This window comes from Sciurus vulgaris (assembly GCF_902686455.1).
Source record: "Sciurus vulgaris genome assembly, chromosome: 2".
Classification (NCBI taxonomy): domain Eukaryota; kingdom Metazoa; phylum Chordata; class Mammalia; order Rodentia; family Sciuridae; genus Sciurus; species Sciurus vulgaris.
This window is the reverse complement of record NC_136462.1, coordinates 93,805,444-93,825,499: the sequence shown is the minus strand read 5'-3', so window position 1 is coordinate 93,825,499 and position 20,056 is coordinate 93,805,444. Positions and strand designations below refer to the sequence as shown.

General features: G+C 34.2%; 1 protein-coding gene across 1 annotated transcript; it reads right to left on the bottom strand.

Annotated features, from left to right (window-relative positions):
- Window positions 1-2,910: 2,910 nt before the first annotated feature.
- Window positions 2,911-18,152, bottom strand: TERB2 (telomere repeat binding bouquet formation protein 2). The gene is made up of 7 exons (XM_079129654.1): window positions 18,084-18,152; window positions 17,891-17,972; window positions 16,607-16,746; window positions 14,133-14,194; window positions 10,126-10,199; window positions 5,048-5,136; window positions 2,911-3,264 (listed from the first exon to the last, which is right to left on the bottom strand). The coding sequence occupies exons 1-7, from the start codon at window positions 18,145-18,147 to the stop codon at window positions 3,122-3,124; spliced, it is 654 nt and encodes a 217-aa protein (XP_078985780.1). The 5' UTR covers window positions 18,148-18,152; the 3' UTR covers window positions 2,911-3,121.
- Window positions 18,153-20,056: the final 1,904 nt, after the last annotated feature.

The following is a 20,056-nucleotide window of genomic DNA, read 5'->3' as shown; positions in this document are numbered from 1 at the left end:
TAATTAATTTAAAATCTAGACACAAGCTTAGACTCTTGTGTCTAAGCTTATTAGACAGAATGTGACTAAGATTGTTCAGGAGAGATAATGTTTAGTATGTTTCAGGAAAAGATAAAGATAGGATTTAGTGGTGTTTTAAATTTACAAGTTCAGAAGGACTTAACCATAGATATGAATACAAATGAGGAAAAGTTATCAAATGGAAAAGTTATCAAAGTTATCAAATTTGATGCCAACAGTAGTGTTAGAATTTTGTATTATGAAATTTGAAACATGGGTGAAAGCCAGGGCTAGGGCCCACATACATCCAAGTTGAAGGGTTATGGAAAATAATATTCCTACAAGACAGCTCCCCAAGAAATACAGAGGGACAGTGTGGCCTGGGGAGGAGGGAGGGAAATTAGCCAAACATTAAACCTCTCCCAATACAGCCTTTCCCAAGAACAATGGGCCTTAAGGAGAAAAAGCAAAGTTTCATTCCTTGCTGGGTTCAATTCCCAGGAAGCGAACATTTACCCCATCCCAACCCCAGTGAATCTTGAAGGAAAGGGGCGGATACTGAATGCTGTACTCTGGATTTTGACCTTTCCCCATTGCAAATTAGTCCTAATTGGAGGCTCAGTAAATATGCAAACTCTGAGAAACAATGGATCCCAGAGAAAGAAAAGCAATGGACAAGATTTGAATACTCATCCCTTGGCATCTGGACTCCTGTATCTCTCCAGATAACAATGTTTCAACCTTCTTATAGCTACCTTCTTAAATTAAAGTTTTAACCTGCACAACTAGCCCCTGACTGTCCAAAGTGCACATCCACAGTCTACAATGAAACTGTAAAACCCAGACTCCTTCTTGTAAGGTATAAAGCCACCTTTCTCTCCCATTGCAGGAATTTCCCGCCTCCCAACCACCTGTCAATCTGCCTTCTGCCCGCCTCCTCCGTTATAGGAATTTCCGGCCTCCCCATCACCTGTCAGTCTGCGTTCTTCCCAGCTCTTAAATTACAGGAATTTCCGGCTTACGCTGCCGACATCCTCCTGCCTCCCAGGTTATGTTCTAACATGTTATCGGTCCATCAGTCAGTCTGCAAGAATTCTCCTCCGCAATTGGTTCCTCCCAGCCCGCAAAATTCCAATATCTGGGAGAAGCCATGCACCATGTTCTTTTTTTTCTTTTTCCCCCGAGCGGCATAAATAAATCGTCCACATAAAATAAAGTCCCTTGTGTGAGATCTCGTGTCTGCGGAGCGTTTTTCTGGGAGCTATCGAGGAACCACAACTACCCCTAACACTTCCGTAACTGGGGGCCATCTCCATACCCAGAAAATGGGCCCTCCTTTGAGTGATGGATGGGTCTCCCTGCAGAATAAAGGAAAGCTTGCTGACTCGAGGTTTGCTTCCCATCTCCTGCCTCCATCATTTTTGGGCCATGAGTTTACACAAATGATCCAAGTACTTTAAAAAGGGTACATTTTCTTTAGATAACATGCATCTCCAGGACGAACAGTGCTAACAAAATGAAAAGTTTTCAAAAATAATGTTGTTTCCAAAATGTAATAATCCCACCAGATTCTATTTAGCATGATCCTGTGAGTAAAGAGAAGTTGCCTTCTTGAAATTATTACATTTCAATACTTATTTAAAAGACAAAGACAAGCTAGACGTGGTAGCACACCCCTATAATCTCAGTTACTTGGAAGACTGAGTCAGAAGGATTGCTTGAGCCCAGAAGTTCCAGGCTATCCTGGGCAATACAGTGAAACTGTGTCTCAAAAAAGACACAGAAATAACTAACGCAGAGGCTACAGCATGTGCCATGTGGAAGACTGGGAAGCACTAGCCTGGAAAATCAAGAAAGTCATGTTCCATTTTGGGTGAGCCCCCCCGCCCCCATTTAGTCACCCTGGCAAGATATGCTTTCAAGGTCTTCATTTTCTCCTAAAAATGGATCTCATAAAAAGGAGTTAGATCTGATATTTTCTAACGTCCTTTCCATAACAGTGGTTTTAAGTGACTGTGAAGGCTCATCTCATGGCCTATATTAATAAATTCTGATGCATTTATTATCAGAAGACATTCACACATAAGAATGCATTAAAATGTTTTATTCCATATGTTTCAAGTGAAAAACAAATTCAGAACTCAACTATAGCAGTCTGATTTTTTTAATCAATGTATCAAAAAAAAATCAGTATAATCTGATACCACTGTTTATCGGTGATGAATCTTGCTTCCTCAGATGTTGAAGTATAACATCAGAGAAGCACGCCAAGGCAAGCATATATAAAGCAGATTTTATTTGAAAATAGTAAATACAGATTTCTTCCAAGAGGGAGAAGGAGGCCGGCCATGACTGATGTTCTAGAATCCCAAGAAGTGAGTGCGTCCTGCATCTTTTGTAGATTAGGGTCTCTTTTGTTCTCTCCCCGCATATTATTCCTTCCTGCCCAAGTGACTAGGCCCAGGAGATGCCTGGACATGCCAGGAGATGCAAAAAAGGTGAGAAGCAGATGGCAGGGGGAAGGGTCACAGGGAGGATTCAGGCATGTAAGGATCCAAGGGACATTAATTAGAAATTTCTTGCCTGCAGCTTTTTTGGGAAGGGGTAGTTAGGCAGGTAACCTTGGTGATCAAAACTGGAGACACTGACATTCCAGTCTCCCAGGGGTGGTCACCAACTTCCCAGTCCTTCATTCCTCAATTCGACCAGATTTCTTATTCTATATTAACTGCCTGTCCTCAATTCTGGCTTCATAATCAGAATCAGAATCATAAAACTTAGCATTCACAGTATTGAACCTAGAAAAAAAAATTAAAATGTGAAAATCAAAAGGACATTTGAGAGAGAGAAGCTTCTTATGAAGAAGTTTGTTTTAATGACAATCACTCCATAACAACCTGTGAACTTAATATGTGAACATATATAAGGGGGAAAAATTCAACCCAAATGTCAAAACACAGCATCAAAAGGATTCTGGATTTCCTAAAGACACATGTCGTGGAAAAGATGAACTATTGCCATTTCCCTATCCCTCAGACCCAAAGGGGAATATTTAAATTATGCACATCTTTGGTAATATTTTATAGAAAATAAATACCCAGTTTACAAGGGAAATTTTAACTCAAATTTTCCTTTTCAATTTGTTTTTTATAGCAGACATGTTAATTTCATTTTGAACATGATATGCCAAATATCCTGAGCTTCCAGGAATGAAGTCATGTAACTCCCCAAGGAATTTCTTCATGGCATCAATTGATATATAACCTACAAAATAAGAAAATACATACATACGTGTATTTGAAATCTTATATTATCTGCTTTTCACTGTCTTTATTAAAATTAAAATTTTTAAAAAGTGACTTGAGGAAAGAACTAAAAGGAAGAAATAATGCCAGTGAGAAGATTCTCCACAAAATCTTATCATTATCAGAAATATTACCCCCACCCCAACTTCCTACCATCTTGGAGGGGTAGTACCAGGAATTGAACTCAGGAGCACTCGACCACTGAGTCACATACCCAGCCCCAATTTATATTTTATTCAGAGACAGGGTCTCAATGAATTGCTTTGTACTTCACTTTTGCTGAGGCTGGCTTTGAACTCCTGTCTCACCTACTGAGCCACTGGGATTATAGGTTTACACCATGGAGCCCAGCTCTCCTACCATCTTTTAAAACATAGATACTTGATAAGTCACTTTGACTACTCACAGTATCATGTACAGATTGGAACTGGACCATAAAAGCACCTACACCAAAATAGCTGGGAATAACTGAGTTAGAGGATAATCACTTTCTAAGTGATTATCTACCAACAGCACAAGCAGCACATCTTCCCTGTTAGAGCAGGCAACTTTTCCTGCACTGCTAATATTGGGACAACATTCTTCAATGAAAATTTAATGGGAAAATTGATATTATTGCTCAGCCAACAAAAGTTACGGGTGTGAGCAATTTGATGTCATAATCTGAAAAACATATGAGTATCAAAATCAACAAATAAATCCTGCCCAAACAAAGAGAGCTTAAGGACTCAATGATTTTAAACAAAACTTGATAGCAATTGCTATTTGAATGATTATGTATGATGCAAATTTTGTAATTTATACTAAAATCAAAATCTAACTTAAAAGTAAACACTTTAAAAAGTGAAAAAAATTCTGATATGATTGAATTTAGAAAACCATTACAATTCAGATCAATAGGATATTTATATATTTTTTCAATTGTTTTTAATAACAACCATATGAAATTGTTGCTTTAAAATAATTTTTAAAAAATTTTCTATTTTTTTAAATTGTTAACAACCTCATTGAATTCTACCCAGATAAAAGCATACAAATATCTACCTCTAATGCACCAATTAAAAATGTAGAAAAAAATATCCACCTCACTCAAAACCATCCACATACCAGTGGTCACTTTTCAACTGGTTTCCTTAGTTCTATCCTCTCATCCACCTTCTCAAGTTCAATGTATTAGCTGTCTTTTCTTCATGTGTAACACTCAGGAAGGAGACCCATGAATATAATTCTGGGCATCTGTGAGTCTCTTTAAATTTTGTGTAAAGTTTGTGGTGTGTGTGTGTGTGTGTGTGTATGCGCTTGTGTGTTCTTGCTAAAGAAAGGAGCCTATGTTTCATCAGATCCTGAAAGAAAATTATTATAGGGGTTGTCTACATAATTCCAAATTGGAACACTCGAGAGTGCAAACTGACACCAGGCAGGCACAGATCACCAGACTGCAAATAAAACAAAACAAAAACCAAACCAAACAAACAAAAAAAACCCTGATTCCTGAAAACAGGCATAAGTTGGGACTGTATTCACCCTGCCTATAGATCACTATTTTAGCACAGAAAATGTTAGGCCTAGCTGTGGGTTAATTTTGCAGATTAATTTATTTAGTATGTAAACGATGTCTCTTCCATTACCACATACAATATGGAGCTCTACTTACTAGGCATTTGAAGTACAACAGCAGTTTTATTCTAAACACTATTTCCTTGTTTCTTTCCTAGCTTGGTTTACTCTAAGTTTTAAGTCACCTGTTACCATGTTGTTCACTGGATAATTCTGAAGAGGGAAGTACATTTGCTTTTCTACAACTGGAGTCCTTATAAAAATTTTTTCTGTGCTGTAAAATGAAACATACAGAAAGTCATATATATGACTTTTTAAAACATCCCTGAAAGCACAATCATTCAACAATTCTCTATAATTAAATAAAATACATGTATAGCTATGCAATCTTAAATATACCAAAAGAAAACATGGTAGACTCTATTTTAAATTATTACAGCACTTTTGTTATTTAGCATTCAAGTAATCTAGACTCTATTCACTAGTACTTTCATACTTCAAAATACCAAATTTAAAAAAATGGGAAGATCATGAGGTACAATAAAATGCTTCAAATGATATTTCAGTTTAAAAAAATTAAATCTGGCTCAGGAGCCTGATGCAGGAGATTTCAGTTGTTCAAAGCCAGCCTCAGCAAATTAGCAAAACCTAAGCAACTAGCAAGACCCTGTCTCTAAATAAAATACAAAGAAAAAGGGAAGAGGGCTGGGGATGTGGCTCAGTGATTAAATGCCCCTGGGTTCAATTTCCAGTACCAAAACAAAAAAAAAAAATTAAGCCATGTTTAGAGTGGTTGTGTTGTATAATTAATTTTAATTTTTTAAAAGCTAAAATGTTTTCAATTAAAATATCTTTTTTTTTTCTTTTTTTGGAGATAAGGTCTGGCTATCTTAGCTAGTCTAACCTCAAACTTTTAGGATCAAGTAATCCTCCTGCCTGAGCCTTCTAAGCCTCTAGGACTACTGGTACACACCAGCAAATATGCTATTTCCTAACTGTACAAATAACAGCATTTATCATACTTAGACTCTATATATCCAATCGATAACAAATGAAATGAAGTTGAGGTTTTGTTTTAATGAAAATTAAAACCTCAATAATTAAGGATAATTAATAAATGGAGCTAGCCCTAAATTTACTAATTAATTTCCACAAAATCTAAAATTATATTAAGTAATAGTAAAGGCATTGTTTTCACTTTTTTTAAATATAGATTACACTTAAATTCTTCCAATAGAAACTATGCATCACTTAGATGAGATCCTGCAAATAAAGCAAAATTGTGTTCTCAGAAAAGTCTGAGACTAAACCTCCATGTATACAAAAGTAGAAATGTAAATTGGGTTTAACCTCTATTGAAGGCAATTTGGTAAGAACTATCAAAAACACAAATGTACATGTCTTTTGACCTAGTAATTTCCCTTCTAAGAAATTATCCTATAGATACTTGCACACATGCATAATGACTTTATAAGATAATTTGCCAAAGCACTGTTTTTAATAGCAGATTAGAACTTACCTAGAAGTTATTAAAATAGAAGACTAGTTGAAGTATAGTGAAATCATATAATGAATTATTACACTGTACAAAGTGAAAAAAAATTTTATGCTGTAATATGGAATCATATCCAATGTACATTATTGAATGAAAAAATGTAGGTGCAAAACAGTGTTTACAGAGAAAAAAAGAAAAATTTAGATGAATTTGTTGTGTGTGTGTGTATCTAACATTGATTGCTTCTCTAGAAGCCAGTATTCTTCCCTAGTATCCCTTTTTACATGATCTTGGATTTCAAACCATGTAAATATATTACCCACTAAAAAAGGAAAAAGAATATTAATAAGTAGATATACATAGCTAAGGAAATTATTTTTAAAAGGAATAATGAGTCTTAGTTTTGCTTCATCAAGTATCAAAATACAAAAATGAAGTTATCTAATTTAGCACATATTGTATTAATGGAATGAAACAGTCTAAATATAGATCTTCATGCCTCTGGGTATAGCTCAATGGTAGAGCACTTGCCTAGCTTATGTAAGTCCCTGGGTTTAATTCCCAACACCACAAAAAATAAATAAATAAATTAGATCTTCATATTAAAAAAAAAAAAAAAGACAAAAGGAAATCATACTTAAGTAGGAAATAGATTAAAAAAAAAAAAAAAAAAAACTAGAGGAGGCCAGACCTGGTAGCTCATGCCTGTAATCCCAGCTACTCAGGTGATAGCTGAGACAGGAAGATCACAATTGGAGAAAAATTTATTTGCAAAACAAACATAAAATTTGATCTTCATCTCATACTATAAACCAAAATAAATATCTGCAGACATTAAAACCTATTCAATCTCTGACTTGAAAAGGCTTTTCTGAATATAGTAGCAACAGAAGATAGGAAAAGTAATTAATGATATAAAAACTAAAAATGAGCATCTCCAAAAAAGTACAAGTCAGACAATAAACCGAAGATACAATTTGTCCAGTTGGCAAAAGAATAATATAGCTATTATAAAAGATGTAAGCTGGGAACGGTGGCACATTCCTATAATCCCAGCGGCTCAGGAGGCTGAGGCAGGAGGATTGAGAGTTCAAAGCCAGCCAGCCTCAGCAAAAGTGAGGCACTATGCAACTCATTGAAAACCTGTCTCTAAATAAAATACAAAATGGGACTGGATATGTGGCTCAGTGGTTGAGTGCCCCAGAGTTCAATCCTCAGTACCAAATAAATAAATAATGTAAGACAAGTTGATAAGAAAAACAATAATATCCTCAATAGAAAAATGGAGAAAGAATAAAAATAAGCCACACAAAAGGAAATACAAAATGCTAAAAAACAAATTACAAAGAGGTTCAAACTAATTAGTAAGTAATCAAAGAAAGATGTGAATTAAAACAAGATGTCATTTTTCTTTTGTTAAATTAGCTCAAGGCTTCTTATTGACACTCAATACTGATAAAGATGTGGTTAGACCAACAATGGTGATAGTTTAAATTGTACTTTTGTGGAAGCAACTGGCAATATTCATCATGGCCTTTAAAAATAATTATATCTCAGGCAGGCATAGTGGTGCATGCTTATATTCCGAGCAACTTGGGAGGATGAGGCAAGAAGATCACAAGTTTAAGGCCAGCCTCAGACCCTGTCTCAAAATAAAAAATAAAAAGGGATAGGGATGTGGCTCAGTGGTACAGCACTCCTGGGTTAAATCCCCAGTACCAAAAAAACCATAAAAATTAAAAATAAAAATATTCATATCTCTATATCATATATTTCATATGTAAGAATTTACAAGAATAAAATTATCTAAAAAGTAAAGCAAAACTTATTATAGCCTTATTTAAATTAAAAAATAAATATATATATTTGTGGTATACAAATTGACAAAGCAAGATTTATTTTTCAAAAGATGTTTGTGAAGTCATAAAAGACATTGTGAATAATTAAAGTAAATAACAAAAAGATGGTTAAACAATATGAAATACCATATGCAGCCACAACAAAATCATAATATCAAATAAGGATATTCAACATGGGAACTGCCTATAGAATATTAAATGTAAAGTCAAGAGACAAGCTACATATGCACCCAGAATGACTTCAACTCTGTTAACTGTGTATATTTGTCTAAAATTGGCAAGAAAGGTACTAATGAATGGTGGCATTGTTTGTAATTCAACTTTTCTCTATTTTTTTCCATATTTCCTATTTTGACAAATTATATGCATTACATTTATAATAACAAAACAACTAAAAAAAACAGTAAATAAAAGCTCATGCAATTTTCAGATTTGGGAAACATTTTGGGAAGGGAAAACAGCATTGTGGTTAAGAGTACGGACTCTGGATCAGCTAGGCTTGGTCTCCCTTTCAGTTGCATTCCTTGAATAAAATAGGAACAATAAGCTCAATGCATTTCCTCAATTGTAAAATGGGGCTAATAGTATTTATGTCACTCATAAAGTTGTGAGAATCAAAATTCTGTGATCTGCATAGCTCACCAGTACCTTGTACTTAGCAAATGTTAAATAAGAGTTTATCATTTATTATAGTAAGTGTTCAATATTACTAATAGTTTTCCAATAAAATAAATGCTTCACAGTAGGAACAGGGTATATTTTATTTATGTTCATACTGCACCCTCTGGTGGTTCCACAAAGAAAAGGCTCTAGGCAGACACCTAAGATACATTCATGTCCTTTCTTCGTTTTTGTTATTGAATTGGACATATTTTTCCCAGATTTATAAGACCTCTCTGCATATTAAGGAAATTAACCCTAATGGGAAAAAACTTAAAATTGAAAAAAATATATAAATTAAGCCATTAAGTTGCACGTAAAGAAGCTACTATTTGATCATTTTTATTTCAGAAGATATCAGATTTTTGAATAAGTAATATTCCCCATGAATATTTGAAAAACCACAGAATTGGAAAACATTGAATTAGGACTAGATCATGAATAAGTGCATTGATGGGGTCTCTCAGATTTGTCCTAGATTGATTGTCTTAATGTGTGTTTGATTGTTTTTCTAATTTTTTTTTTTTTTTTTCCAGTGCTGGGGATTGAACCCAGGGCCTTGTGCTTGCAAGCACTCTACCAACTGAGCTATATCCCCAGCCCCTTAAATTTGATTTCTTAAGCCAAAGTCACCACTTTATAAACAATTTGGAAAGGGGTGGGGAATCACTCACAACTTTCAAAGTGCTGCTAATGTTTAGTGTATTTTCATTTAAATAATAATGTAACTGCCGGACATGGTGGTGTATACATAATCCCAGCTAAAATAGGAAGGCTGAGGCAGCTAAGGTGGGAGAACTGTGAGTTCAAGGCCAACCTGAGCAATTTAGGAAGACCCTATCTCAATAGAAAATATAAAAATTGCTGGGGAAGTAGCTTACATCAACTGCATAGCATACATGATGCCCAGGGTTCCAGTCCTAGTACCTCAAAAATAATATTAATGTAACTTATAATAACTTCCATAAAATCCTTGTTTCCTTTCTGCAAGAATAGTATAAAAGAGTACTTAAATTCAGGGGTTGTGGAATCAGACTGACCCAGTGCAAATCCTACTTCTACCCCACTTAATAAAAGTTTGTATACTTTGGGGCAAATTACCTAATCTTTTTAATCCTAAATCTCTTTTTTGTAAATGGGAATGTTGGTAATAATATCAATCTCATAGGAAGACTATAAAAATTAAATAAAATAGGTACACAATTAGTGCTTAAAGACTGAACGGAGTTGAAGTACATAAATTCAATACCTTTTGGATAATTCTTTTTTGTGCTCTATTGCTAGTTCACTGCTTTTTATTTTATTTGATGCTATATCATCAGGCTGTGGATAGCAAAGAAATCATATTTTTAAAATTCAGCACACCAATGATCCAACCAATTCTTTTTTTAAAAAATGGGGAAAAAATCAATTATATATATATATTTATGTACATATATATACACACATACAGCTATATATACTCTTGAATACACACACACACAGATATATATTTCTTTTTTTTTTTTTGAAAATACAAAAACTTTTAATTCCAAATTTCACATAAATGCTTCCACTCTACGCACAGGCTATAAAATTACTAAGGCAACAGCTCGGTACATACTCAAGTCTTGTGCTAAATGTGTTACACTTATTCCTAACCCCTCGTTAGGAGTAAATCCAAAAGGGCTTCAGCCCAATCATATTTGGCAAATGGCTGTAACTCATCATTCAGAATTTGGAAAACTACAATTCATTCATGTGTCTATTGATACATTTTCAGGATTTATTATGGCCTCTGCTCTTACTGGAGAAAAAAACAAAGATGTAATAACACACTGTTTACACTCTTTCTCCATCCTAGGAGTTCCCAAACAAATTAAAACAGATAATGGTCCTGGATATACGTCCCAGGCCTTTAAACAATTTTGTTCCACCTTTGGTATTCAACACATCACAGGAATTCCCTATAATCCTACTGGACAAAGCATTATTGAGTGTGCCCATTTAACGCTTAAAAACATGCTTTATAAACAAAAAGGGGGAATAGGGGTATCATACAGATTCCCAAAAGACAAATTGTCTGTTGTCTTGTTCATTTTAATTTTTTTTAAATCTTGTTCATTTTAATTTTTTTGATTCTGAGGGCTGATCAGCTGCTGACTGTCATTCAGAGCCTAATAAAAAGCATCTACTACCTCAAGTGCTCTGGAAGGACATTCTATCAGGACAATGGAAAGGCCCAGATCTGGTATTAATCTGGACCCGAGGGTCTGTTTGTGTTTTCCCACAGGACGCACAATCGCCGATTTGGGTCCCGGAGAGATTGGTCAAGGCCTCAACAGAGACCCAAAAACAGGAAGAAGATGAGGAGGCTTCTCCCACTGATGGTGCTGGCAAATTCTCACCAAGTTAATGGAGGAGACTCGTGTGAACTCTGGGGGATAGTGAAGATGCGGCCCTATCCTGTATCGCTTACCAATTCCTCTATTCTGTATCCTCCTATTTTTACAACATTTGGCCACATTTCTGCAGTCCACCAGATATATATTTCAAGAGTCATAAAATATACTTTTAGGTCCATTCAATCTAGTTTGGCAGGGAAATTTAACAAAATTTTGTACACACATGTATACAACTATATATTTAGAGATACAAGAAAACCAGAATTTTTAAAATGCTAGCTGTAGTTTTTTAAATGAGTAAAACTTTTTATTTTCTTTTTAATTTTTGAAATTTTCTCTAATATGGTCTTATTAGTTTTTAGTCATAAAAATAAGGAAATAGGGGCTGGGGTTGTGGCTCAGTGGTAGAGGGCTTGCCTAGCATGTATGAAGCACTGGGTTCCATTATCAGCACCACATATAAATAAATAAAATAAAGGTCTATCAACATCTAAAAAAGAAATTTTAAAAATAAGGAAATAAAAGTGTTACTAATTTTTCTTAAAATCTTGACTTAATCCTAGACTTCCTGTGAGCTATAAACCAAAAGAAGAATGCTGAACAAATTATGTTTCACTTCAAAGTGACAGTAAAGTATTCAGTTTTGAAGTTGTAAAAGAACTAAAATTATATATATATATGAGATATATATATGTGTGTGTTATAAAAGGTTTTCCAAAAGATTGTGTGAAAGTGACTCAGACACTGATATCTATTATATAACATATTTACCTAATATGTCATTAGGAAATTTCTATATTTAGGTCATAAATCTAATCCAAACAATAATACTACTCCCCAAATTACTTTCCAGATTTATCCTTGTTGTTTCTATTTGATAAAATACCTTTTACTTACATGTTCTCTGATTACATCATTTTAATTAGCAATATTGATCAATATTTTCAAAGAATTGACAAAATCCTCTATAATAATTTCCAGTCAATAGTCAATGCAAGCATGTTATGTTTTTAGCAATAAAAACATTGGATTGGGTTGGAGCTAAGAAAATTTGGTTCCACTTTGCTAACATATGGTTATGTGAACTAAAACAGGTCTTTTTCTTCTGTTTACCTTAGTTTTCTTATTTGTAAAACTAAACAATTAAATTAATGATCTTTAAGTTCATTTTAAGCTTTCTGGGTCTGTTGTGCAATAATTTGTCAACTAATAACCATTCCGTCCTCACTCATCTCCTTGGAAACACTGTGACAAGTCAAAGAGTAGGCATTTTCATCTTTCGTACAACATACTATTTACTTCCTAGCCAAGGAGACTGAAAGAACTATTATTTTCAGATGATGACACTTTGAGACAAAAACAAATTAATAAAAGGAATACAAAATATATGTCAACTGCTTGACTTTGGACATATTGTAAAGATTTATTCCTAACATTTTATTGTAAAAAAATTTAAACTTACCAAAAACTTTAAAAAATAGTATAATAAATAAAACATACCTTTCATTTAGATTTACATTTTTGCCACACTGAGTACCCTCTTTTTTATATTTTAGCTGGACCATTTGAAACCATTGGTAGATATCATGACATTTACATTCCTTAGGACCTAAAATTAATTTTCTTTTAAAATGCATTATTTTATTTTTGTAATATTATCATACTTAAGAAAATTAATATTAATTCAATATCACTTATTATTTAGCCCATCAATAAATTTTTCCAATTTTTCTCAAGATGCCTTTTACAACTTTTCTGTTGTTTTTTAAAATACAAAATCCAATCAAGGTTTATGTATCACATTTGGTTGTTAGGTCAATCTACAACAGTCTTCTTGTCTTTTTTGTTTTTCATGACTATGTAGAGTGTCCAGGACAATTCATTGACTCGTGGTACAGTCTATATTCTGGATTTCTCTGATTAACCCTGAATTAAATTCAGTTTAAACACTTTGAAAAAGAATGCTACATAGCTAATGTTGTATATTTATATTACGCTAGACTGAACACAATGAGAAGTAATTCCAATATTGATGATGCTAAATTTGATCACTTAAGGTGTTATCTTCCAGATCTGTCCATTGAAAAGATTCATCACTTGCCTTTGTAATTAATAGGTAATCTGTGGATGACAATTTGAGAACATGGTTTTAACATCATTTAATGACCCTTGCAGGTTGGGGCTGTAAAATGAAGATTTTTCCATTCTGTCATCCCTCCTGTATTTATTAGCTATTATTATTCTGTAATGGAAATTTTCCTTATCCTATCCTTTCTTTCTTTCCTTTTTCCTCCCTTCCCTTCCTTTTATCCTTTTCTTTTTCTCTTTCTGCTTTTGGAGTATCATTATGGACTAATGGATTCTTTTTTAACAATGTATCATAATCTATTATTGTCATTATTCTTTTTGATACTCAGATTATCCAAATTTAGCAACTGCATAAAGATTTTGAAGTCAAAAGCACAGGTCAATTTAGGGCAGGATGGCAAAAATTAAAAAGCAGGATCGTGCCCATTTATTTAAGAGCAGTACTCAAAACATTTAATAAATGATATAACACAGCAATTAATCAGAATCAATACTAGTAGTAAATAACTGGTAAATACTATACACGTACTATTCTCTTGATATTACTAATTGAAGAAAAATTTCAAACTTCTTATGTGAATAGTTTAATTTCTACAAAATACCTTAAGTTTAACAATGTGCTATAATAAAAAAAAGTCAAACCACATAATATTTAATCAAACCTTTTAATTCCCTAATCTGGCTCATTAGTGCTAACACATCACAAGTAAACATTTTTAAGATTACATTGCTTTCAGAAATTTTTGATATGCAGATTCTAATCGACTACTTTAATATATCTTACCTTTTCTATCAGAAAATGCTGGTCTTGTTCCCAAATAAAACTACCAATTTTTCTTCTTATTTCTGTGGTGAGAAAAACAAGTCCAATACTATTTTTTCAAATAACTTCTGAATTTTGCATGAAGTCTGAAATTTTTAGGTCAGACTTATTTCATTGGAATCAAACTCACCTAAAATACTTCTATTGTGATTCATATTGAATCAGATCATTAAGGAGCAGCTCAGAAATGTGCATTTCTAACAAACTCCCCAAATGATTTCAATACATTTTGAGAATCATTGTTGTAGATTTTTTTTCTACTAGAATATATTTCTTCATTAGATGTTAGCATCTCTATCAGGTCAAACATTATTAAAGAGGATAATTGTCTAGTCAAAATTAAAAGTATAAAATTGCTGAGTTTTTAGAACAGAGATTCCAAGAATTAATTTATTAAAGGAAAAGATAAAAATATATCTAATAGGCAGAAATTTACAGTACTCAATATGTCAAAGGACCCTGTCATCATCCTAACTCTGATCTCAAAAGCTTCCACGGTAGCCCACTGGAGAACTGAAAAAGGTAGACCTTTGTTGTCCGGTATGGTATCAACTTGCTAAATATAGGAAATGAGTACTTAAATTTATGTGACTAGAACAAATTGAGATGTGCTGTAAGTATAAAGTAACACTGGATTTTGAAGATTAAATTTCTGAAATATCAAAAAAGAATAAATTGTCAATAATTTTATATTGATTATATATTGAGACAACATCATTTTGGATATATTAGGTTAAATAAAATATATTCTTTTTTTTTTTTTTTTTTTTTTTTTTTTTTTGCGGTACTGGGGATCAAACTCAGGGCTTTGCGCTTGCAAGGAGGCAAGCACTCTACCAGTTGAGCTATCTCCCCAGCCCAAAATATATTCTTAAAATTAATTTCACCTATTTATTTTTATTCTTTTAAATGTGGCTACTAGAAAACTTAAAATTTATACATGGTTCACATTCACATCTCACACTTCTACTAGACCATACTCTACTAAGTAGATAAATATGTATACTTTTAATTTTTTTAAAGTGGAACTTTTTTTTTAAACAGATTTTTAAAAATTTTGTCACTGGGGTTGTGGCTCAGTGGTAGAGCACTTGCCTAGCATGTGTGAGACACTGGGTTTGATTATCAACACCACATAAATAAATAAATAAATAAATAAATAAATAAATAAATAAATAAATAAATAAATCGAGTCCGTCTACAACTGAAAATATTTTTTAATTTAAAAACATGTTAATATAAGATACTAATCTCAAAGAGAATATAAACAGAATAGTTTATATCAAATTAGACAGTCATTCTACAATATAAATTCTTTGAAGGTGGGCATTCACTAATTGGCACAAATAGTTTTTGAATAAGTCTATTGAGTCATTATTTGCATAACCATTTATAGTTATAATTAGGTCTAAACAGGACACCAAGTATAGGAGAAATCAATCTTTGGAATTTCTAAATGCTGTTCTAAGCAGATGTCTCATCAACTTTTTTGATTTGCTTTGCTTTTGTTTTTTGCTTTTTAATATTTTAGTTGTAGATGGACATAATAACTTTATTTATTACTTTTTAAATGTGGTACTGAGGATCGAACCCAGCACCTCACACGTATTAGACAAGCACTGTTCCACCAAGCCACAACCCCGTCCTTCCTTTTGTTTTAATACTGTCCTCATTGGAAATTTGCACCCAGTTTTCAATTTATCTTTCTGGTGATGGACACATATCTACTGGGTAATATACAGGTCAAGAGTTGGTGATAATTTAAGACCTACAAAAAATGGGATATTAAAGATAGCTGAAAAAAAATTAAAAAGGGTGTTCTGAGCAGGAAAACCTGAAAGAACCAATTTCAGAAGTACATTATTTATTTGCCCTTCCTACTCCATAGGGTATTGAAACAATTGATGTGAAAGTATTTCCAAAAAAGTATAAAGAAAAATACAAATATGAGTTTATTATCATAACCAATCTTTTAAAAATTCAGAAACATAATGAAAAGATTCAAAACTATCAAAGAACACATTATCAAATGCTTACCACATCATATACCTTAATATATTATCTCATTTTATCCTCAAAACAACTTGGGAAAAATTTAATAACTTGCTAAGGATCACAAAACTAGTAAACATTGGATTCTAGTCAATGAGAACTTTGAGAACAAGACCTATATCTGTCTTATTCACCACTGAATCCCTTGTTCCTTCCTGCATTAGAACCTGGCATATAGGAGATGATCAATGAATGTATGAAAATAAATGAAGCCAGGAAAGATACTTAAGGCAATCTCATCTGAAATCCATGGTTTTCCCATTTATATTAAGTGATACAAAAGAAAAATGTCTGACTGAGAACAAAGATATGTTGGATTTGGCTGTCCAGTAGGAATTAGCTGGATGTGGCCAACAGAGATAGGTTAAATAATCATTGCTGACCTTTTTGCAGGCATGCAGGAGGAAGAATGAAATGACCTAAAGCCACCGAGTTTTTAATTTCAGCATTGGCTACTGCAGAGAGATAGTAGGCATGAAAAACTGTAGCATTATCTTCTATGTAATCAAGGCTTTCATATATTCTAAGAGAAAAAAGGAAATCATTTAGGTTATGAAATAAACAAGAATGTATTCAACCTTTCAAAAGAAAGAATAAAACAGGAGACTGACATATTTTTCTCCTGACAAGGAAGAAAAACATATCATATTACTTATTTGGGGGTCTACATCTAGGCAAATCTCAGCTTTAGACGAGATAAATGATAATATGAATTTAGAAACTTGAACTAAAACGATACTGTTTAACTGGACATCAACAGTGGATGGAAACTCAGCAGCCTACAAATTTTAACCATAGCCTTTGTTGTTAAGAGATTAATTAATTCCGAGGTAGGGTGTGGGCATGCAGTCAGGGGAGCAGGGGAGGCTTCACATATAGAAAGCAACATCCTTCCTAAGTCTGTAAAAAGGTGGAGATAAGAGGAAGGGCATTAAAGGAAAAAAAAAAAAAAAAAAAGACATACACAAGGCACAATGACAGTTCAGATTGGATTTATGGAAGGGTATGAGAAAAAGGGGAAAATAAACGAGGTGGGCTCTAGCCAAAATCTAAATCTGTAGGTAATCAGGAGGGTAGAAGGGGAATAGAGGTGGGGAGACCCGCGAGCATATCTCTGCTTCACAAAAATAACGTGGCAGCAACGTGAAAGATCTTGGAGGCCAGATCCCAAGCAGAGTAAGCTCTTGGAAAGCTACTGTGAAGGTCCAGGCAAATGGATCAGGTAATCGAGGAGCTCCAAAGATAATGGCCTTGAGGATGAAAAAACAATTGCCGGATGGGATGCGTGGTATTTGGCCACTGAGCAATCTACTGGTTATTCAAAAGGGTTTGCATGAGTTTCAGGTCTGGAGAATACAGGTTGGGGGTAATCAGATTTGGTTTGGACTTATTAAATACAGGGAGTGGAGTGTTCAAGGTGGCACGAGTTGTGGGAGAAGAGACGGCTGGAAACACACGACTGGAATTCGGGAAGATTCGAGGACCTGTATTAGGTTCACACTGTGGTGAAAAGGACTGAAGAAAGACTACCCCGACCCCCGACATCTAGAACTAAAAATGTTTCCAGTCTCCCTCTATCATCAATATTGATTAGTGGGTTGCAACTTAGATCCCCGACTCCAGGCTCGTCATGACACACGAGGCACCGCCAGGTGGCTCTCAGGTACCTCAGCGTGTCTGGGTGCGAGGCGTCACAGCTGAACAAGAAATCGGCGGCCTGCGAGTCGCTGACTGTCCCCCCTTCGGCCACTGTGGAGGCAAGAGCACAGGGTGAGCCCAGCAGGCACGCTAGGACCGAGGCATCAGAAAGAGAGGTACTCCTCTCCCTGCCTCATGCACCTCTTGTGCCCATCTTCCTACCCCAGAACTGCCTCAGCTCTCGGCTGACGCTACCGCTGAACCAACCGCGCTGCCCTTGAAACATGGCGCCGCCTCACCCTCGAGGACCGTGGGGGACGGGGGAGCTGAGATCGCTGATTGGTCCCAGGTTCGAAGCCGAGCTCGATGATTGGTTCCCAAGAACAAAGGGCGGGACAGGCCTGAGGTGAGCGCAGTCAGTACCCTACAGCTGAGATACTGGAGGAGGAGGAACGTAGCTGACCCTGGTGAGTTTTAAACACTAAATGTTGACCAAGTATTCGTACAAGCACAGGCTCAAGTTCTGAAGCATTCATTATTATTTTGAAACAAAACTGTATCATCTGATCTATAATTGTTTCACTTTGAATCTCTAAAAGATGAAGACTTAAAAAAAAAAAAAAAAAAAGCCATAATACTATAACCACTACTTTTATTTTCAGGGCTGAGGACCGAACTCAGGGCCTTGTGCGTGCTAGGCATGCGCTCTGCCCCTGAGCTAAATCCCCAACCCCACCACTACTTAAAAAAAAAAAAAAAAAAAAAAAATTCTTTAATATAGTCAAATAGCTCCAGTGTTCAAATTTCCAGGCTTCTGAAAATTTGGTGTTTTTCCACTTACAGTTAGTTCTCCCACCACCCGTTATGTCAGTTTCGGTTTTCTGATGTTGAGTCCCTTTAATAAAAAAATTTTCAAAATCGTTCATATAAAATTATCCTGAAACCTCTTTTCATCTTTTTTAATGGCTGCAGGTTCTGTAGGCATGATTTTTTGTTCTTTTTTTATATTAGTTGCGTCTTCATTTTATTTCCAAGTCACATCAAAGGTTTGTCAATTTTATTAGTTTTTTCTAAGAACAAACTTCTGGTTTGATTGACACTTCTTACATATTTCATTTCTATATCAATTTCAGTTCTATATAATTATTTACTTTCCTTGATTTTAAATTGCTGTTCTTTTTCCAATTTCTTGAAATAGATGGTTGGTTTTTATCCTTCGTTTTTCTAATATGTGCATGTAAGACTACAAATTTCCTTTTAAACTATAAACGTGAGCCACACATTTTTGAGGTGTCATCTCTTGTTTTGCTCAGTTCAAAGTATTTTCAGATTTCCATTATGAAATTTTTTTGACTCACGGATTATTTGAAATATTTTAAAATTTCCAAATTCATTTTCTAGTTATATTGTTGTTGATTTATGACTTAAATGCATTAAAATAAAAAAATATGGTCTGTGTATGGTGGGTTATTGTTTTGTTTGATGTTGTTTTTCAGTACTGGGGATTTGTACCCAGGGCTTCAAATATGATAAGCAAACTGAGCTACATCTGCAGCTCTTTTTATTTTTTGTTTTGAGGCAGGATCTCACTAAGTTACCCAAACTTCCCTCAAATTTACAATCCTGCTTCATCCTCCCAAGTAGCTGGAATTACAGGTGTGTGCTTCAGTGCCAGGTTTGGTTCTGTGTGAATTAATCCTTTGAAATTTGTTTACATTTTCTTTATAATTATATGATCAGTGTCCTGTGTATGTTTAGAAAGAACCTTCTGAAGTTGTCAGATGTTCTAGAGTATTGATTATAATGTTCTATGTATACCTGTTGGATCAAGTTTGTTAATTTTATTGTCTGATTTTTTGTTAATTACTGAGAAATCCATGCAAAAATCTTGTACTTTAGTGTGGATTTATCAATTTCTTCTTGTACTGTCTGTAAATTTTTGCCTTATGTATTTTGAAGTTATGTTGTTAGGTACATGCAAATATATACTTATTATTTTTTAATGTGTTGAACAATTAAGCACTTAAATGTGAAGGGCACACTTTAAAACATGTAGAATGGAATAGGGGAGATCTTTCTGGCCCCAGGTTAGAGGAGAATTTTTAAAACAAGACGCAAAAAGTATTAACCATAAGAGAAAAGATGCATAATGGAAGTCACCATAATTACATAAAGATACATAATGAAGTCATCAT